This window comes from Lepidothrix coronata, unplaced genomic scaffold (genome assembly GCF_001604755.1).
Source record: "Lepidothrix coronata isolate B3197 unplaced genomic scaffold, Lepidothrix_coronata-1.0 Scaffold22, whole genome shotgun sequence".
In the NCBI taxonomy this organism is placed as follows: Eukaryota; Metazoa; Chordata; class Aves; order Passeriformes; family Pipridae; genus Lepidothrix; species Lepidothrix coronata.
Window position 1 is genome coordinate 4632813 of NW_016690202.1, and position 22744 is coordinate 4655556.

Genomic DNA, 22744 nt, shown 5'->3' on the forward strand with positions numbered 1-22744 from the left:
CAATTGGTGATAGCCAGCACGGCTTCACTAAGGGCAAGTTGTGCGTGACAAATTTGGGGGCCTTCTACGACAGGGTTACAGTGTTAGTGGATAAAGGAAGAGCTCTGTCCTGCACAGCATCCTTATCTCTAAATTGGAAATAAATGGATTTGAGAGATGGACCACTCAGCAGGATAAGGAAATGGCTGGATACTCTCACTCAAAGAGTTATCAATAGATCAATGTCGAAGTGGCAAATGGCGTTCCTTGGGGATTGGTCTTGGAGCTGGCACTGCTTAACAGCTTTGTTGGCAACACAAACAGTGGGACTGCATGCACCCTCAGCAAGTTCGTGATGACACCAATCTGTGTGGTTGTAGTGGGTTGACCCTGGCTGGATGTCAGGTACCCACTAAAGCCACTCTCTCACTCTCCCTCTGCAATTGGACAGGAGAGAGAAAAAAAAAACAGCTAAGGATTCATGAGTTGAGATAACAGCTGGGAGAGGTCACTTACTGATTATCTTCACAGGCAAAACAGACTCAAAGTGGGGATAGTACTTAAATTTATTACTAACAGGATAAGAGCCAAAGAGTGAGAAATAAAAGTCTTCCCCCCATCCCTCCTTCCTTCCGTGTTCTCCCTCCTCCCACCCAGCGGTGCAGGGGAAAGGGGAATGGGGATTATGGTCAGTTATTGTTTCTGCCGCTGCTCAGAGAGAGGAGTCCTTCCCCTGCTCCCGTGGGGTCCCTCCCACAGGAGACAGTCCTTGATGGACCTCTTCAGCGTGAGTCCATCCCTCAGGCAGCAGTTCTTCCCAAACTGCTGTCCCGTGGGTCACTCCTCCATGGGGTGCAGTCATCACGGGTGAGCTGTACCAACGTGAGTCCCCCACAGGGGCCACAAGTCCTACGCAGGAAAAATCTGCTCCAGCGTGGGCTCCTCTCCACGGGCTGCAGGTCTCCAGCAGGACCCTGCTCCATCTTGGGCCTCCCATGGGTTCACAGCCTCCTTCATGCATCCACCTGCTCCAGCAGGGGCTCCTCCATGGGCTGCAGGTGGGTCTCTGCACCCTGATGTTCCTCCATGGGCTGCAGGGGCACAGCTGCTCCACCACGGTCTGCACCATGGGCTGCAGGGGCCACAGCTCCAGCTCCTGGAGTACCTCCTGCCCCTCCTGCACTGACCTTGGTGTCTACATTGTTGTTCCCATGTTCTCACTCTGCTCTTCCCTGGTTGGAATTCTTTCTGCACAACAACCTTCTGTTCTTAAATATGTTATCACAGAGGCATTACTATTACTCCTGATTTGCTTGGCCTTGGCCAGCGGCAGGAAGTCCATCCTAGAGCCGGCTGGCATTGGCTCCACCGGACAGGGGAAGCTTCTAACAGAAGCCACCCCTCTAGCCCCCCCCCAAAACCCAGCCACAGAAATCCACTACAGTGGTGTGGTCTACATGTTGGAGTGAAGGGATGGCACCCCTAGGAACCTTGACAAACTTGAGAGCTGGGCCCATGCAAACCCCTTGAAGTTCAACAAAGCCAAGGGCAAGGTCCTGCATGAAGGTCAGGGTAAACCCAAGAACAAACAGAGGCTGGACGGAGAACTGAATAAGAGCAGCCCTGTGGACAAGGACTTGGGGGTGTTGTTGATGAGACTCTCAACATGACTCAGCAATGTGTGCTTGCAGCCCAGAAAAACAACTGTATCCTGGGCTGCAATACAAGAAGGGTGGCCAGCAGGTCAACCCTCTACACTGCACTTGTAAGACCTCACTGAGTGTCCAGCTCAGGGGTTCTCAGCACAAGAAAGATGTGGCTCTGTTGGAGTAGTTCCTGAGGAGGACCACAAAGATGATCAGAGGGCTGGTCTCTCCTATGAAGACAAGATGAGAGAGTTGGGGCTGTTCATCCTGAAGAAAAGAAGGCCCAAGAGAGACTTCTATGTAGCCTTCTAGCAACTAAGGGAGTCTACAAGAGAGCTGGAGAGGAACTTTTATACAAGGGCATGTAGTGACAGGATGACAGGGATCGGCATCAAACTGAAAGAGAGCAGGTTTAGATTAGTTATCTGGAAGAAATTCTTTACTGTGAGGATGGTGAGGCACTGGAACAGGTTGTCGAGAGGAGTTGTAGATGTCCCATCCCTGGAAGTGTTCAAGGCCAGGTTCGATGGGGCTCTGAGCAACCTGGTCTAGTGGTTAGGTGTCCCTGTCTGTGGCAAGGGGTTGGAACTAGATGGTCTACAGTGAACTACATGAGACAACATGTAACTTTTAAAGCTTCAAGAAAACAAAGACAATCACAAAATGAAATAAAAAAAAAATTCAACTGTCCTGGACACAGACTGAAAACCTCATAACAATAAATATTTGTAAAAACAGCTGGGAAAATATTTACATCCCTCCATCACTATCAATTGCTCAGTTTTATTTAATAATCAGGCTTAGCTCCACAGAACTAAATAAGGCAGTAATCATCACAGGACGATCTTTGCACCAGAAGGTCAAGTAAACATTGTGAAGAACATAATTCAAACAGTCACAGTGTTATTGAAGGGGACTCCAGTCCATGCTTTCTGACATATTTATCAAACTTCATGACAGGAAGACAGACTAAAATATATAAATGTCATTGTTCCTTCAAGTCTAACAGGAATTAAGATATGATGGTGTTCATATACAAAATGAACTCTATTTATTTTATATCATATTTCAATATAACATTATCTTTGTCACTTAAACAATGAGATTTTTGGATCTCTGAGCTGAATAAACAAAATACATCATACACTGACCTAACAGTACTTGCTTAAACTAGACGATCTACCCACAAGTAGGGAACATTTTCCTGAAGACTCTGTCAAGTATTAGAGGATGCTGAAAGCTCTGAATTTAGTAACTTTTAGAAACTTCCTGAATAGGCAAACTGTAGAGAGAGCAATCAACCTTTTTATACAAGCAACATTTAATTTTAAAATAACTGTTTCCTGATTAGACACATTTAATGGGGGCAGCAGATCACTCTTGTCTTAGTAAAGCCATGCAATCAGATCTACATTGAGACACAATGGATTTAGCGAACACTTTTTTCACACAGAATATATACAGCAATAGGTATGGCCAGTCTTCGCGAGCGAAGATTTGGGAAAGGTCATTAACCCTTCGAGCCTGCGCAGTGGATTTTTTAGGTGAGACACAGCGTGCGCTGAACTGAGCCCACCCTTTAATCCTGAGGTTCATCTACCGGGGCCGAGCGAGCTTGGACAGTGTCAGTGAGGGCCCCAGGACGTAGGTTTGTTTAGAGTGACCTTCTCTTAGATGGATGGCCTTACAGGGCTGACGAGCTCCATCTGCCCGGGGGAGTTTCCCTGACTGGGAATCGAACCTGGGCCACAGTGGTGAGAGTGCTGCATCCTAACCACTAGACCACCAGGGGGACCCCCATATACAGCAATAATATTTAGCTTAATCATTTTATCCTGATATTTACAGAAAATTAAGGCCTGGGTGAGACTTGTTCAAAGTTCAGCTGTTAACACAAGATGCTCATCCAGCAAATCATTAAAGAGTAGACTGGACTTTTCAGAAATAGCTTTAGATATACTTTTAATCTGCCTTGAAACTGGAAATGGATTTCATGACTGCCTGCAGTCACTTCTGGGACATTCTGTAATCTAACAGATTATATATTTCAACAGCTTATAATTAGAGAGGGGGTTTGGTTTTTTTAATACTTGTTGAGTACTGAATTAGTACTTTATCTGTTTTAAACTTCCATGACTTTTATAAGAAGGGCTACCAGATAAACTGTAAAACATTATTTACTAATAAAAAGAGTCAAGTTTTTTGGAAAAGGAATTACCAGTCAAAGACTTGTACATTAGATTTAACCTATTTATTTCTTTTCCAGATTGAATTAAACTCTTTTCATGCAAGTTAAGATGGGAAAAATTAGTTTAGATAAAATCAAAATGTCATCAAACTAGTTAAAACCATAAAGCACATAAAGCTGGTGAAAATTAGAAGGTCTTATCAAAAGACTTCACAATGTTAGAATTGCTATGTAATAAAAACAGAGATAACTAAAGTAGTGACCAAGGTGATACAAATAAATGTTTCATCTTACTTGTCCAGGGCTGTGCTGGTAGGCATGCTCCTGCCAAATCCTCGGACACCCATCTGACAAAAGTAAGGAATGCAAGACAGATTGGCAGCAATTATAGCCAATGAATCTGATGCGTTCACAAAGAAACCATTTTGGCCAAGAATCATGTAGCGGTCCTGGAGAAGAAAAGAAATTCAAAAAAGAAATTATAATTCTGTGTATTGTCGAGCTGTAATTTCTTTTACTAGATCCAATGCAGATAGAGAAAAAAAGGAACAGGTTTTGGCTTACTCGCATCCCTCTTTGGGCAGAATAATTCACTGGCATCATCCTGGCAGGTTTACAATCTCACTATCACACCATCACTCCCTCCTGCCTTGCAAATCAAAGCTCCAGATCAGCCTCTAGCTCCAGCCGCCTACATGTCACTTCAGTACTTCTGTTCCTGCCAAGGGAATGCTTGTGTAGGAGAATCTTTTAGCCAATGACACACACTATTAGGTGAGCAGGAGGGTGTTTTGTGTTTACTGACAATAGAAAACAGCTTCTGCTCTTCAGAACCTTTTCAACCTTCTCCCACCCTGTCAGGGCAAAAAGTTTCTGTAATACTTTGCTGTTTATAATGTTGATAATATGATATTAAAATTAAAATAAACAGAGATTATGATTCAATGCTTTATTTAGCTAAAAATCCCTTAATTTATGATGCTAACCAAAATGGACTTAACGTTGTTAGGTCTTACTGTGACAAATATGTATTATGTATATATGCTGTCTCTTTCTAAATAATTCTGCCTTCAAATCCTGCTTGATTTGCAATCATCTGCAAACTGAGGCAAATTGCAACATATGTGTCTGATTGATGGGTTGCAAATTCTACCATCTGTACCTGAAAGTAATACCACTTCCAGCTTAAATCCATTACTGAAAAGCAAATAAATTATACTTACACGTCCCCTATCTGACCTCAGACAAAACAACGATAGTGAAACCTCAAGACAGATCAAAATACTTACTCCATCAGCATCAAAAGCTGCTCCAAATCCATACTCTCCACCTTTCATAGCCTCTAGCAAGGCAGTTGCATATGTTAAATTTGGATCAGGAGGCTGTCCACCAAAATCCTCCAGAGGAATACAGTTTATGGCAGAATTTGCAGGAGCTCCCAACTCATCACACAAGATTCTTCTCACATAAGGTCCCATAACTGCAAAAACAGAAGTCTGCCATGCAATCACAAAAGCGTATGCTTGACACTGAAATTTTTCACAGCACTATGGAGAGCTGATATAAAACATATTTTACATAGCAACCCTATACATCTGTCCAAACAACAAAACCCAAACTCTTATTTCACAGAGAAGTATGTGATTGTTCTTCCAGTAAATAATTAATTTGTTATTCAGTATAAAACACACAGTTCACCTCTACAGGAAGTGAAAAAGTAATCACTGAATGGGGAAAGATGAAATTTTTATTTCTCCATTATTAAGTAAAGAAATTATCATATGCATAAAGGGTTTTTTCTCACCTAGCATGAAAATAAAATGCTATTCTATGTGTCCTGGGATGCAAACAACGGTTTAACACATAATAGCAAGAAAAGTAAACAGCAGGGGAATGTAAATGGGAAATACACCTACCTTAATGTTCTCGTTCATGTGAAAATTGCAATAGATTTGGACAACAAAGAATTTTAGTATATTTTAGTTGCTACCATGCAGATAATGAATAAAAGCTTTCTCAAAACTAACTCCAAAATACTTCTCTTCTTTTTTTTTTCTTAAAGATATGGCCAATTAAGACCCTAGTTTGTGCTATTATATACCATAAGTATTGTATGCATTTGGTGACTAATCAGTCACTAACTGAGCACTCTGTGAACAGGTGCCTCAGAGGTGAAAAAATATAAGTGACTGGTCTGTCTCTCATGCCCTCTCTTCCTCCTACCTTATTCTGAGATCTTGCTAACTGGAACAACTGTGACCAAAGGTAAAACCATGTGAGAACCTTGTTTTCAAGAAAATTTAACTCTGTATAACATACCATGATTCAGGTTCTTATCAAAAGTAGACTCCTGACAAATTACTCTTTTTTTATTCCAGTGTTAAAATACCAACGTCTGTGATATAAAAACACATTCCAGAGGCGCAAATCAAAGACAAGTTTCAGAAAACAGTTTTTCAACATACATATGTGGTCCTCTCTAATGTTCACTACACTGTGGCTAGTAACTCACTTTTGGCTAATGCATCTCATCCAGAAAGTCTTCTGATCACATGCCATCAAGAGAAGGGCAAACCCCAACTACCTTTGATAGATTGCTCCAATGGTTATTGACCATTACCCATGAATATGTGAGCGACATTTCAATCTGGATTTGCCTGGACTCAACTTCTCTCTCTATTGATTCTTTTTGGTATTTTTGGGAATAACAGACTGAACAATAATTTTTCTGCAGAAAAAAACCCCGGCAACTTACTCTGTTGTACAAAGAAATAGTCTTGTATACACTTAATCTATGTGTACTTTATATTATAGTATGGATATTACTGCACCAAGATGCACGGTCACAAAGCTTGTAAATAAAGGTCATTACCTTGTAAAAAAGAAACAGACTCAACAAACTCAGTCCTTTAAAATTTTTGTTTGCATCAGTTTGTCTAACCCTAAGCCAGACTATGCATCTCTTTGACCACAGATAAAAATTTTTAACACTCAGTAACAGACTTGGACTAAGAGCTCTACGAAGTATTTGGGTAACGTTCTCTCCAGTACTGTACATGACAGCAGGCAGTGCCTTTCTTATTGCTCTCTCTACATTGTTCAAGGACATGATTTGCCCTTTTGCCACAGCCTGGCAAAACTGGGTGTTCACACCGATTGGATGCAGACTATAATCCTTGGCCATGGCCTGTGAACTGGAGTGTTCACACTGACTGTGAACCCACTATGATATTTTGAAGACTATCACACTGTATTAGAGGCCAAGACTAAAATGCTTTACATAAGTTTTCTAAGTCTATACAGCTCCCTTTATTGGTTGATTTTTGTAATCTCATTAAGGAATGAAACCTGTTTTGTTTGATGGAATTTGCTTTCCATAAGATGATGTTGAACATTCTTACTTATGCTCCTATCCTTCAACTCATTATCTGTAGAAATTTTTACTTACATTTTGATACTATAGCCTAAGATAGATCTCATCCTTATCTATGTCTTCCCAGGTGACACAGTTTATATTTTTTTTAATACTGGTCCCCTTGCTGTCTTCTGTGACACTTTCAACTTGTCCGCAGTACACTGAAATTAGTGAGACAGAGGTCTCAGCCAACTCCGTAAGGGCTTCTGGGTACAATTTATTCCGACTTATCTAGTTTTATAACATTTAGCATTTGCTCTTAGTAGAGGCTCCTTGGTCACTGGATACTGCAACATACTTCATGGCAAGATTACCTCATCCTGCTTCCTTCCAAATGCAGAAAGAGAACTTTAATTGGATACATATGCCTTTGCTTATTTATGAAGTAAGATAAACTCCTTTGCCTAGTAAGTGATCTAACCCATTGTTAAGATTGCCTTTGTTGGTAGTATAAGGTTCAAATCCTTTCTTATTACCCTTAACATTATATAAAAGTCTGACTTTTATATGCTGTACTGTTATTGAGAAACCATTGCCATGTAACATTTTTTATCAGGAAACTATTTCTGTCCTGACAGCCACTTAAGTTCATACCTCCATTCATGGCATCAATCCTTATTTTAATCTGGTTGGGTCCGGTCAGCAAATTTCTGATCGCATTGAAGTCAAAAATACTTCGAAGGAGATTGAGGTAGATTTCCACAGAATCCACAATTTCCACTAGAAAAATTACACAGAAAAAAGTTCACACATGGGAAAATCTCTCTTCCAGCACAGTTCCACCAGTCATGTAACTCAACTGATGTCAGAGCGCACAACCTCTACATAACATGGATTTGCTCTGAAGCCCATAGAGGCAAAGTCAAAGACTCCTGCTGCCTTCAGTGTGGCAACCATTAAGCTGAAAAGATAAACAGTTTTGCCTGCTAAAAAACCGCAGAGATAATGTAAGTTGACAGTTCGTATTTCACTGAGAACATTAAAGAGAGTACATTCTATCAAAGTAAACTCTTTATATATCATTCACTAAACTGCTGAAAAACTTTCCAAGCTAAATAGGTTTATTCTATTCTATTCTTCTGATAGCAGTATCTATCTGCATCATTCCATCAAGAGAGATATACAGCCTATTCTTCTAAATTCTGGCACCAGGAATACCTGTATCCAGTTTGTTGGCAATCTAACATTATACTTTTGCATTGTATACCTCACTGATTTAGAAAAGTAAGGCTCAGATACAACATCTGTTTTTCATTAAGGCCTTGATAACTTGAATTTTAAATTCATAAGCAGAGCACTATTAGTTCTTTTGGATGTAAAACATTAAACTAAAATGTACCAATGAAAATAAGTCTGTCATAAGGAAAGCAGTTACTAAACAACTGTCAAAAGCCATGTTTCTCAGTAATCTTGGAATGAATTATTTTTCCTGATTAAATTAAAAAGCATATTTTATAAAAATGTCTTTTCATCTGGTTAAATAAGTATCTTAAAATATTTTAGTTACAAGTTAAATTATTACTTAGAATGTCAGCCAGTTTTGCTCAGAAACACTAACCTTGCCCTAATGCTCTTCTTTCAGGTAACATGAAAATGACACAGACATTTTTTGAGCCTGAGTAAAACACTTAGAATAGATTGTGACAATATGCTTGAAGGAAGAAACAAAAAAAGGCTCTCAAGAATGAAAAACAATCTCTAAAACCTACTCGAAAATTAGTCAGTTCTATGGTATATGTTGACAGTCTCGAGCTTTCACTAAAATGATATTATTGCATATCTTCTATGCCCTGCTCCTAGCAGTATTTTCGTAGGCTCTAAGCTTTACACATATGAACAAATGTGCATCTGCAGTGGAGCTGCTCGCACACGTCAATACAAAGTGCATGTAGGATTAAAGTCCAAAAATTATTTTAGCTCCTATCAAACCCAACTCAGTTGCTTCAACACCTCTGTAGGCTTGATTCACAGGAAGTAGTTCATACAACAGAAAAAGCAGAAGTTTTAAATACATCAGATAGCACCTTAAATTACTTTTTAAATTACTTTCATTCTTTCTGCACTTTCAACCTGCATTCAAATCTGTGTAAACTACACTTACTCGTGCACTTACAGGCCAATTACATTGCTTCAGCATGGTTCCCTGGTAGCTCTACTGTCTCAGGTTGATGTGATGTATTGTTAGAAGACAATGGGATTGGGAAATGTTTTTTTAATATAAAAACATACAGAAAAATTGCAACTATTTGTATGCACTTTAATACTAATGTGGGGGAGGGTTGTCTCATTTTCATTTAGAAACATACAATTTGGAGAGATTAAAAAGCTTGAAAAAAACAAAATTTAAAATTCTGGCAATTTTTTGATTCCGGAGTGGTGCTAGAGCTGAATTTTCTTTGCTTTTTGTTTGCCTGAAAAACCCAAATGTGTTCTTTGCAATAAAATAAACAAAACCACCAAACACCAAAAAACTCAAAATAAAACAAAAAAACCCCAAACACAAACCAAATAAAACAAAACATAACTGAATGGGTTTTTTAATGAAAAACTTTATTTCTCAAATGTAAAGTTCGGGTGGAAAAAAAAAATAGCTTTAATTCTAGGGCATCAGGAACGAGCAAAAGTTTTTGAGGCCACACAGAGTTTTACAGTATTTGAAATATATGAAATAGACATGAAATAGATATGAAGTAGATATGAAATTTGAAATATATGTCAGAACCCCTTCCTTTGCTTCTGACTCCTTCAAGGAGACAGCTAAGTTAGATCATTTTGAACCAAGTGTAGGCATAAAAGTATTCACATGCTTAAAATTAAACGTGCTTCAGCACTCCCTTTAGATTTGGAGTCACTGGATGCATAGTGCCACAACTTTTCAGAAAGTGTGAGCAAAGAATGAATAAACTTAGATTCTCACAAACTCTTCTGTCAATTATACTTCCATAAGCAAACCATTCCTAGTCCAAAACAGTTTTTGTTTGGTGTTTAACTACTAGCAAGCATAAGCACATATATTTGGCAAAGATATTTGGCTAAAAGGTGAGGCCTGATGCACTTGAAGTCTGTAGTTCAGATTCCCTATGTGCAAAATGAACGCAACACTTACCAAAAGATGCACACAGCATCAGACACAAGCAAGAGGAGCTGGAAACCATGGTTCAATTAGAAAACTATGGCCTAATTGCCATCACAGAAACATGGTGGGACAATTCACATGACTGGAGCAATTCACATGACTGGAGCACTGCAACTAAGGGCTACAAGTTTTTTGGAAGAGACAGGCTTAGAAGGAGGGGTGGGGTGTTGCGCTCTCTGTTAAGGAAGGGAGAGATTGCGAAGAGCTGTCCCTGAGAAACAGCCATGAACAGACTGAGACCCTGGGCTTGAAAACCAAGGTACAGACCAACAAAGGACACTTCGTGGTTAGGGTCTACTACAGGCCACTTGACCAGCGGAGTCTGCTGACAACACCTTTGCTTTATTTAAAAAAAAAAACTACCTCCATTGGCAACCTCAAACTTCACTCCAAACTCTCCTCCAAGTCTCCCTAGCCAGATGTTAAACTAATTCTAGCAGCTGCTTTGATCTTTCAGATGATATATGACAGAACAATGTCATCTGCCTAGACTTTTTCAAGGCCTTTGACACAGTCCCATGCAACCTCTTATCTCTGAACTGGAGACACATGGATTTTATGGATGGACTATTCAGTGGATAAGGAATCAGCTGGCTGACACAACCAGAGAGTTGTGGGTACTGTTTCTATGTCCAGGTGGAGGCCAGTGAGGAGTGGTTTCCCTGAGGGGTCTGTCTTGGGACTGATGCTCTTTAACACCTTTATCAATGACATTGACAGTGAGATCAAGTGCACCCTCAGCAGGTTTGCAGATGACATAAAACTGGTTGGTGCAACTGACACAACAGAAGGAAGGGGTGCCAAGCGGAGGTACCTGGACAAGCTTGACATGTGGGTCCATGAGAACCTCCTGAAGTTCAGAAAGTCCAGACACGAATACAGACTGGGAGAACTCACTGAGAGCAGCCATGCAGAGAAGGACTCAGAGTTCTTGTGGATGAAAAGCTGGGCACAAGCCAGAAATGTGCACTTGCAGCAAAAAAAGCCAGCTATATCCAGGGCTGCATCACAAGACAGATGGTCAGCAGGTCAAGGGAGGTGATTCTCCCCCTCTATGCTTCCCTCATAAGACCCCACCTGGAGTGCTGTGTCAAGCTCTGGGGTCCTCAGCACCAAACAGACATGGACCTGTTGGAGCAGGTCCAAGGTAAGGCCATGAAGATGATCAGAGGGCTGGAGCACCTCTCCTATGATGTCAGGCTGAGAGAGAGAGGTAAGATTGGTCAGCCTGGAGAAGAGAAGGCTCTGAGGAGACCCTGTAGCAGCCTTCCAGTATCTTAAAGGAGGCTTATACGAAGACTTTCAACACAAGCAAATAGTGGTAGGACAAGAAGGAAGGGTTTTAAACTAAAGGAGGAGAAATTTAGATTAGATTTTATGAAGAAATTCTTTACTGTGAGGGCAGTGAGGCACTGCAATAAGTTGCCCCGAGATGTTCTGGATGACCCATTCCCGCCAGTGTGCAAGGCCAGGCTGGATGGAGCTCTGAGTAACCTGTGGAGGATGTGCCTGCCCTTGGCAGGGATGGTCAGAACGGGTACCTTCCAATAAAAACCATTTTATGATTCTATACTGACTTTTATTTTAATAACTTTTAGTAAGGTATTTTGAAGAAAAAACGTTTTGGTTTTGTAATTACGCATTATAATTCTGCAGCAATACTAATATTTAGACTCAATGTATTTAGCATGCATAAAAGCAGACATTGCTACCTCGGAAAGGTTTGAATTTGTTCTCCAGATCAAATTCTTGTCTTCCCAGGCGTGATAAATCAACTCTGAGATCAGGACAAATTGCATATTCCTCCAAGGTTTTGCTGATTTGATAGATTTTTTCTGAAACCATATCTGGAGCAGGTCCTAAAAGAGAAAATAATGTGGTGGGTCATTTCTGTTAAATGAAGGTTCCCTATTTTAAAAGTAAGTGCTATAGCAAACATTTTTCAGAATATATTGGAGTTAGTAGGGAATAAACACAAAGTACTACAGTAAATAAGCTCCGTTCTTTCACCACAACATAAGCTTAAAATGTTTTTTGCAAAAATAAAACATGGAAATATAGTTATACACAACATTTTGATTTACGTATTTAAATCAATCATTACCCAGGAGCAGGGAGGATGAGGGAAGCAAAAAACACACAGTCATCTTTCTTTGAGTTTATTGCTCAAAGACTGCCTTTTTTTTATTCTTCGTAGAATCTCAATGTAGTTATTAAAGGAAAGCCTGTCCTTCAGCAGCAGTTTCTGTTGTTTCATAGCACTTTCTGCAAATGCACACTTCTGAAGGTCTGCTAGTTTGGTGTTCCACATTATTTCATTAGAAAAAATGATCGCTTTTAGATGCCTTAGCAGTTTGACAGTGGTGCTGTATTGCAGTTTCCCTCCAATAGCTTAATGAAATTTATCTTTGTTGGAATTTAAAATACCTCAATTGCTCAACAATTAGCAATCTCAACCTGAAATAATTATGTCATTCAGAAACAGAAAACATATCTTACTTGTGAATTACTTTCATTGCCAAAGCCTGAAAAATGGCTCTGCTTTTAAAGATTTACTGTTAACCAAATAAAAGTTGCAGGCTTGATGCAAAAATTACTAGATGAATTATGCCATATGTAGTGCAAGTCCTTTCTGGCTTATCTGACTCTGCATAGCTTATACTAAAGCCATGCTTTCACTCTAAAAATTATTTCCTTTAGTCTCTTTTATGTGTTCTCTCTCCTGTACCAAAGTGCCTTTGAAGATTTTTTCAGTGCTAATTTCCCATTATATGCCCTGTAGCTTTGCCATGCAAATTTGTGTGTTCCATCTCAGATGCAGTGTACCAGATGTTCCAAACCAATACAATAAGTAACAGTCACTTAACTCTTCATTCGGCTTAGAATACTACTTCTTACTCATCTAATTCAAACCCATCCAAAGGGTGAGGACAGATTTCATTAGCTCCAGATCATCCTTGATAGATGGATGTCTTATCTATTGATATTTCCAGCTAAGGAGATCCCACAGTGTCACCCTATGTTTTCTTGTACAGCTACAGAAACAAAACACTTCTGCTTGACCTGGATCAATAGATTGAGAAATAACGTAGAGCAACGATAACCTTCCCTAGAAGCTTGTTGCTGTGTCTAGCCATTCCCTTACTTCAAAAGCCTTACCTAATTATCAGCCCACATTTTCTCAGCTGTAACTTAAACTAATTGCTTTTCTTTATGTCCCCAATGATTAACATAAATACTTGAACCTTGTGATTTTTGTTTGAGGAGTGTTTCATATATAAAGCTTAACAGACTTTTTGAATTCTCTTTAAAAAGGCAAAGCACACTAAAAAGACTTCCCCACCAACTGTTTCCCATTTATCATAGAGCTTTTAGGTATATGTGGTGTTTTAAAGTTTATAGAGTGCTAATGCATCTAACAGTTTGGCTCTGGTATGTGTGTGCTGTGACCCTGGCTTTCTCACTGGATGCCCTTACGCAGTCCCTCTAATCTCTCTGGGATTCAAGCCTATTCTGTTTATAAAATCTCATTCATTTAACCCTGGACATTTTTTTGAAAAAGGGACAAGGGAGAAGCACCCTCTTCTCAAGTTCACCCACTTCCAAAATGGGGAAGGAAAGATTTTAAAAACACTTTCAGATCAGTTTTTTCAGGCGGAAAACACTCTATACGTATGAGGTATACAAGGTGTCAGCAACTGCCACCATAATGTTTTATGGGTGTACACAGACATATAATATAAAACATACTGAATGTGTAACATACCTACCTGCATTAGCTTGTCAGTTTTGGAAAACAGGACATTAGCTATACACCCAAATTCCGTTATTCAGGGGTGGAACTGCAGTAGTTAAAATTGTACAACCCTTTCCCTGGGTAAGACCAGTTACTTCCTGGGTAAACATAAGAAGTGCTTTCTTCCATACAAGACAATGAGTTATACTGCTTACAGCATTTCTGAAATTACATGCTTTAAAGTAAATGCCAAGACAAGCAACACAAATATGAGCAGAACAGAGCTCCCTCATAAGTATCTTTATAAAAGTATCTTTATATGGAACTGTTACAGTGATCTGGGAGACTACATAAAATACTGTAAAAACAGGATAGCAAACCTCTTGTTTATAGAAATCTCACAGCTACTACAAGGACTTCAGTAAGGATTTAATGCTTATTGTACAGATCCATGCAGACAAATACACCCCTATTACCGAAAAAAAGAAAAAAGAGACACCTGTGTTCTTCATAGTTTTAACAGAGAAAGTGAAAAACACATAAAGGCAGCCAGTTATCCTTGTCAGCATATTTTCAGCATACTAAGATGCAATGTTGTAGTATGTTGCTAAACCCATACCTCCATTGGCAACTTCAAACTTTACTCCAAATTCTCCTCCAGGTCCTCCAGGACTGTGGCTAGCTGTTAGAATAATTCCACCAGCTGCTTTGATCTTTCGGATGATACATGAAACAGCAGGTGTGGATAAGATACCATTCTGTCCAATAACTAATCTGCCGATCTAGGTGGAAAAAAAAGCCAAAGTATTCTGAATAGTACTACATTTTTTTAAATTAATATATAAACACACACATATGGGCATTTATGTACAGAATACAAATGGTAAAGTCCTAGTATGGAACACGTTCTTTTGCAGAGAAATATACATACATGCATTGGTTGCATGCTAATCTGGAGCACTGACAAAAAACATTGTATCCTGGCACATTAAACACCAGTGGCCTGTGTACTGACAGTAAAGCAAGAGCACAGTCATGACAGCGATTTGCAAAGCTCCCAAGCATAGCACTGGGCCATGATCCTGCTATCAAACCTTTCCAGGTATCCTCACAAATCAGCAAACCCCCTCCGATACCAATATAGTTTAGGGCTGACTGTGTCGATGCAGTTTTCAGGTCTGGGGCTTTAACCAGCATGAAAGAGAATAGCCTTTCAAAGAGCAGCCTTTCAGTGCAACCACAAGCATCACTACACACTAGGACCGGCAGTCTCTTGCAGTTACACCTCTATTGCCAAGGCACCACTGGATGTCCTGCTCCATAGAAAGCATTGCTCCTCTTTCAGCCATCAGTGACCCCTCAGCTATTCCAAATGAACAGGGTGTGTTTCCCAGCGCACAGCTGAGCAGGGGAAGTTCCCACCATTCTTAAAGTTAAAAAAGACCTTATAGGTGGTGTTATTAAACACTGACTCAATGTGTTTGGTATTATGTGCAGTTCCACTGTAAGGTTCCAATTTCAAAACCTTGCCTTCATCCCCTACACAGATACTATAGCTTCAGCTGAACATAAATAATCTAGAAGCCAACCAGAAATGTATTTACAAAGAAATACAAAAGAGTTCCAATTTCTGGGAAACAGGCAGACACAAAAAAAAATGAGAGAAGGGGAGGTTAGTGTCACAGATGAGAACTGATGCAGCTGCATATAGAGCTGAAAAGTGTATCGCTAATGTTCAGGGTTTTTTAATAACATCACTATAAAAAACAACCCCACCCCCCACTACTATTGAGTAGTAGTTTGGGAAGGGGCAGGGAGTGGGTAGAGGGGGCAGAGGGAGAGCCAGAACACTGAATTCTTCCCACTCCCCATCTGAAAACAGACTGGGAGTTTAATTTCAGTTTTTGTTCTCAAGTTTGAAGGAGATTTGATAGCTCTCTGTGGCAAAGCAGTAGTACATGAGGTGCTACTTTTCTCCTTTCCATAAAGAGCTGTTCCTTCACATACAGATGACCTTCCGGTCACTCATGTGAAGCACTTAATTACTCAGAAGTGCAGTTGCAAATAATTTCAGAAAAGCAAAGGATTAATAGATTATTTATTCAGCCTGCTTTTGTGAACTATTTTAGTTTAAAAAAATAGGATTTCTACAAAGAAATTATCAACTTCCAAAGTAAGCACAAGTTACTTTTTGATAGCTCTCACAAAGCACAGGCTATGGTTAGCCATTTCTCTTACACTGAGAAGTAAAAGATCTGCTTTCAAATTTTAAAAAAATGCACAGAAAATGCATTCTATTAACTGAGATTTCTACCTCAAGATCTGAGGATACAATGATTGATTGTCCACCCGGTTTTCTTTTCACAGTTTTTGCAGCTAACTTTGAAGCCTATGGATTGTTGCTGGAAAACAGGAGAGCTATCAAAATTATAAATACAGTTCACGTAAATCTTCAAGGTTCATTTGACTTGTTCTTACTACTATTAGAAAAATGTTTTGTTTCACTGTCTTTTTTTCTCCCAGGTTGGAACAATTCCAAAGGAGAGGGGAAAAAAAAAGTTAAGAAACAAAAAAAAAAATATTATGGAAAGAAAAACACGATGAAAATAAATACTGAAAATGTTTGTTTTGAATATTGTCTCTCCCTTTTTTAAACTACGAAGCATGTAGAAAGCTAGAGCAATGACTCAATCTTCCAAACACAGCTGTCAGAAATGGGTGCCAGCTCTTAAAACAGCATTGTGTATGGGTAAGCAAAAGGAATATGACAGTGATAACATTTTACATAATGCTTGAAAACCACAAAACTAAATCTATCTCAAGGTACTCAAGTATAAATGCATTTATACTTGCCTACAGGCTTATCATGAGTGCATTTTCTGTACTTCTAAACTAGTGAGTTTAAGTTTTTGCCTTCGTGCACATCAAAACTGTATTTTTAAAAGTTAATACTTAGATTATTCAGAATGCATAAATTACCTAGCACCTACCATATTTCATTTTTCCCGTTCAACTGGAGTTACACAAATTAGTTTCCCCATTTTTCTGGATGCCAAATATTTATATAAACATGAGTAATTTCTTTTGCCTTCAGCATTTTTCAGAAGGCTATCATTTCTATACTACTTAGAAATATTTATTATACTAATTTCTATACTATAGAAATACTGCAATACTTAGTATTTCAAATTAAGGATTTTGAAGTCAAATTACATGAATGATAAACCGGTATTTTATTTGCAGTGACTACTATAAAGTTTCACCTTATATTAAGGTCTTCAGTGCTTTTACAAAACTCCCTGAGGACTCTGCAGATCTTAGAGGTGTAAATGTGCTACCCATCTTCCTCTGCTTTCTTGTTTTGGTGGCAAGAATGCAGAAGGTCATCTTCTTTTGGCTCAGAAGCTCTTAATTTTATCTCTGAACCAAATACTAAATGGGCATTTAGTTAATTCTTTAATCAATTTAATTAATATCAGGTTTTATAGACTTCTTACAATCTGGGCTAAAACAGTAACCGAATATTATCCACACACTGACTCACAATTAAAGTTTTAGTAACATTGTTCTGAAAAACTTGGACAGTTTCATAGCGCTGAAAGATTATCTTTGGAATTCAAAAACTTGCATGGCTACAAGATCATAGGCATGTAATGTCTCTTCTAATACTTTGTCCCTATGCCACATTATAATTTGTCACTCTACGTTTAGTAGCAACAGCAGAAACAAAGATCCTCAGCAAATGGTTACAGCTGAAAGAATAAAATAATAAGTACTTTACAAGAACATTTTTATGCAATATTACCACTTGCAGCTGTGCATTTTCAGACAATTCAGTTGATTGTCATGGAGTCACTTAATGCTTTTTTTAATTATTTTTTCAAGTAATCTCTCATATGCCTCAGTCAACTATACTCAAAAGAACGTGAAGCAAGCAAATTACATCCTGAACAACATGGGGCTGTGTCTTCCTATCATTTACTATAGTACTCTAAAGATGACTGAGCACCACAATCAATGCAGAAGCAAATAAATCAATCACACATGGCAAGGAAAGGAGGCCGAGATTCACATGGAAGGCCATGGAAACTAAAAACAACATGGTATTATACAGAATACAACTGTAAAACTCAACTCTCTGCCATCTCAAACTTCTACAGCATTACTCTACAATCTCTCTAGCATGTTGTCATGACTTTCCATATTCAGTGGATGATCATCAGCTTCTGATCTGCCACTGAGACTCACAAATAGCAGCTTCTCATTTAAACCTATCCTAAACTTTGCATCAAAAATGAGACACCCTATACAGCTGGTGGGTCTAATGGAATATTTGCATCTAAGTTGTAGAGGAACTGTATTGCAACTGATGGAGCTTTTTACCTCAGTTCTTCTAGACATTAAGGCTGAGGGATGCTACTACTGGCAGGACACTGGTGAAAAGAGCAACAGAGCCTCAGATGCTGTCCTACCACTACTTTGTAAAACTGCTTGTTGTAACCCAGAATGGTACAGAACCTCTGTCCGGCCTTCTTCACTCTGCCCCACCATCCCATGACATGCAGTCCCTTACCCGAATGTGTTTGCTCCAGCCCCAGCTGTGTGCCCCATTTAAGGGTGACCCTGATTAGCCACCTTCAGCTCTGAACAGAAAGATTTGTGGGCGCATGTGCTGCTTGCAACTGCAGAGCATGGACCAGGCTATAGCTGCTGCCACCAGTGGAAGTCTACACAGGCTATAGCTATGGAGCATGTACCTTCAGCCCCGAGGTGGATGGCATGAGCCAGTGGGATCGAGGATGAGGAGAAGGCAGGCCAAGCACTGCCAGCTGACTGGGAAGGGGATCTCATCTCATTCCTTGTACTGGAGCCTATGCCAATTGTGCTAGGCTGTTAACACAGGGGGAATGTGGGATGAGTCACCGAGTTAGAACAAGAGGAACCTAGCAACTCTAAAGGGCAATACATTTACAGTTGATAATAGAAAGCCATTTTTATTTTTGTACTCAGCAGGCACAACTAACAGTTACACTCAGTATGTGTCTCCCAGGAAGGAGATTTAAGTTCATTTTCTCAGCAATATGTGGCTATCCCTCTCCTGGAACTCAGGGTGGCTTAAGGTTTTCAATGCAGCTTCAAGGCTTCCACACATTTCATCCAATCCTGCCTACCTCAGTTCACTTCTTTCCCTGTGACAGGACCTACATTCCTTCTAGTGACATTAATACGATCCAAGGGGAGAGATCTTTGCCCTCATGGGTCTTTCCTTCCTCTCTTCCAATTTACATAGCACAGCACTAAACAGGGCCGTCAAGGAGGTTTAGATATTTTCCCACCAGGTGTATTTTAACAGCCAAAAAACAAAACAAACCAATAGTACTCACTAAATAAATGTGAGGCTTAAGCATTTATAGTGTGCTTGAGAGAAATAGAGGGTGACCAGGGTGAAGATGTTAGAGAGGGAAAGAAACATTAGCAGATGGAAATGGGAAGTCTTTTCAGTATTAGTAGCTATTCAGTATTAGTGAGAACTGTGCCATTAGTAAAAGTATCATGAATGAATTCAGATATTTGTGGGAACTGTGAGCACAAAAGTTTGGGGATTGGCTTCAGAAAACACTAGTGAGAAACTGTTTCCAAGAAACTTGCAGTAAATTAAGCAAGTGGAATCATTATTATAGCAAGGTGCCAGAAACATGTGAAACGAACTCTCCTGAGGTCAGAAAGATATTCAAGGAAGAAAGAGCAAGATGGGGAGTGTGACAGAAGCAGCAGGAAGGAAGCAGGCTGACAGAAAAAATTAGTCAGCATAACCTGGTTGAGAAGCCCCTGCTGTTCTATACCCTAAATTTCTTTTCTTTTTCAGTACCTCAGTCCTTGTGGTCACCCTGCAGCTGTAACCCACTCTTGTAGCTCCTGCCAGTGTGCAAGGACAGGCAAGGATCTCAGCCTCAGTAGGGCAGTTCTTGCCGCCAGACTCTTGCTTTAATTGTTGCTGCACTTTATCCCACCTGTACTACCCTTGCCACTGTCCTCACTTTAACCAGTGTCCCCTGACAGCCCTTCTCACACCCAGGGCCACATAAACCCTGGCATCTGCACCAACTCCCTGTGTGAATGGCTATTTTGCACAAGGAAGCCAGCATGTAACATAAACAATCTCTCTGAAATCCCCAGTATCACTAAGCATCAGCTCATCAGTGTATTAAGAACATGCTTTAGGAATAATTTTTAAATACTCATTATTTATATCAGACTGGGTAGTCTATACAGCTTGTATGTGACAACAAATCAGCAGGAAAAAATTTGGACACATACAGAGATTCATTTCAAAGTTGAAAAAATAAGCTTTTGAAAAAAATTAAATTCCCTACCAAAAGATCTATAAAACCATATCACTCCTTTTGCCAAATCTAGAGGATCAATTTAGCCATCATAACAAGAGATAGTAGCTTCAGTTCTGCTTTGAAGTGGGAACTTCAAGCCTACATTATCTGGTATTTCCAGCTGTCTGTACATATATATCCACAAACGAATGTGCATGTATCTAACAGAAGACAACAGTTTTCTACTCAAGTTCTTTCCTATATTCAAAACTGTAGAAGAGAAATCTGTATCCCATGTGGCCACAAAGGCTTCTGCGACTGCAGTCTTCTTGCGTTTTGTAATTTGTTTGCAAGTGCACAATAGAAAAGAATGGTTATTTTCTTAAGATGCAGCCAAAATGCTGAACTCCTCTTCCCTCAATAGTACCATTTTCCTTGAATATTTCTAAAATATCCTGAGCAGCAAATACATTTCTGATACCTTTGTTTCCCACGCACATAATTTTAAGTCTTGCTACATTTTCTCCTTCAGAGTGAACCCTATGTTTCAACTGCCATTCCTTCCTCATTCTAAAATAAAGTGAAACAGCACGGCACAGCTGGCAGTCTCCTGAGGGTGCCACCATCCCCACCGTCAAACCCCGACGGAGCCACCACCCATGCCAAAGCCCAGCAGAGGGGACACACGAGCCGGCACGGGCTGGCTCGGGCACCTGACGGGTAGAGCCGGACGCGAAGTTCCTCCCGGTTTTATGTGTATATTGAGCGCTGTCCGGGTGACGACACTGGAAGGTTCTCCCCATGCTCAGGGGCTGCCCCGCGCCTCCCGCTGCCGGGACCGCTGGTGCGGGCACAGCGCGGGTCCCGCTGCAGGGAGGGGCCGAAGGGGAGGGCGAGGGGGCCGCTTACCCCGTTGGCCGCGGCCATCTGAACGACGATCTCGATGGCCGTCTTGCTGAAGTACCTGCCGTCGCTGCCCACCACCATGGTGCAGCCCTGCCGGTCGCGAAGGTCGACGGAGGAGAGCAGGCTCTGCACGAAGTTGGGCAGGTAGTTGCGCTGGCTCTCGAAGAGCGCCGTGGGCCGCCGCAGCCCCCCGCCGCCCGTCGGCCGCTGGTCCTCGTAGGGCGCTGTCTGCACGGTCAGCACCGGGATGGGGGTCCGCTCCATGGCGGCCGCCGCCCGCCCGGCTCTGGCTCCGCTGGGGAGCGGCAGCCCTCGCGCAGGGTACCGACCAGGCGGAGGGGAGCCCACAGGCGTCTCCCCGGCGGGGGCGGGCCAGCTCAGCCCTCGGCGGCCCGTGGCGGGAGCCCGGCGCCGCGGGGGAGCCGGGGCGGGCGCGGGGTGCGCGCCGCCCCTTCCCCGCCCGCCCCGCCGGGGCCCCCGCCGGCGCCTGGCCGTCAGCGAGGGTGCTCGCGGCTCGACAGGCCGCTGCCATCACCATGCGGCGGCCCCGGCCAAAAATAACCTTGGAAAGCGAAGCCGAGAGCTGCGTCTCCTGCCAGGGATGTAATTGGAGGCAGCGAGGAGCGGGTGAGCCAGCGCCACACACTTGCTCGGGGGGATCACGGTCTGTCAGCGCTGGGGCCGTCCCCCCGACCCCCGCAGTCCGCCGCCGGGCCGCAGCAGCCGCAGCAGCCGCCTACCTCTGGGCACGGAGAGCAGCCGGCGGCAAAGCTTAGTTCAGTGACATATGTGTTCATTCTGCTTTAATTAAATGCAGAGGTGGTGGCCCTAGTGATTGTGAAGATGCCTGGCGTTTCCCTGTATAAAGGCCGTAACTGTTACAGATGCCTGTAACTGTCAAACATCAGCAGAATTTTGCCATCCAAAGGCTGGTTTCACACTGCACCCACGCAGGACAACCCTGTTGGCTGGAGAGCTGGAAAAAATAGTCGTGTAACCTCGATGTCATTCTTGTGTTAAAGAAATCCCTGGTGTACACCTGCACCTGAGCAGGCAAAAGCAATTTTGTAAGGCATTTTTCTGCTCTCTACGAAAGAGACTGCTCATAAACTTCTTATAAGTCCAGCAGAGTGTCATGGCTCAATAAGACAACACGTTAGCTCTGTGACAGGAGGTGGCTGGGCAAACATGGGGTAAACTGCTTTTATCTCTTACACAGACTAAGAGCTCATTAGGAATCAGTGAGCGTCACCTGATGAATGGTAACGAGAGGAATTCAGTCATGGTTTTGACCTCTATTTCTACAGACTCTTTGGTGGTTCATAGCAGACTGAGTGTGACAGTTTCAGATACAATTGTCTGCTACACATCCATCCCTTTGCCAGGACCACTGCCGTTTCAGTAGAACACTA

General features: G+C 41.3%; 1 protein-coding gene across 1 annotated transcript in view; it reads right to left on the reverse strand.

Moving 5' to 3' along the window:
- The window catches only part of PGM5 (phosphoglucomutase 5), a 72416-nt gene extending 50792 nt beyond the window's left edge, over positions 1-21624 (reverse strand). Inside the window, exons 1-6 of the mRNA XM_017808285.1 lie at positions 21336-21624; positions 14720-14882; positions 12077-12223; positions 7823-7948; positions 5103-5293; positions 4108-4262 (exon numbers count right to left, since the gene is read on the reverse strand). Of these exons, the coding sequence (XP_017663774.1) occupies positions 4108-4262; positions 5103-5293; positions 7823-7948; positions 12077-12223; positions 14720-14882; positions 21336-21596 (1043 nt within the window). The 5' untranslated portion in view covers positions 21597-21624. The remainder of the gene's footprint in view (positions 1-4107; positions 4263-5102; positions 5294-7822; positions 7949-12076; positions 12224-14719; positions 14883-21335) is intronic.
- Positions 21625-22744: the final 1120 nt, after the last annotated feature.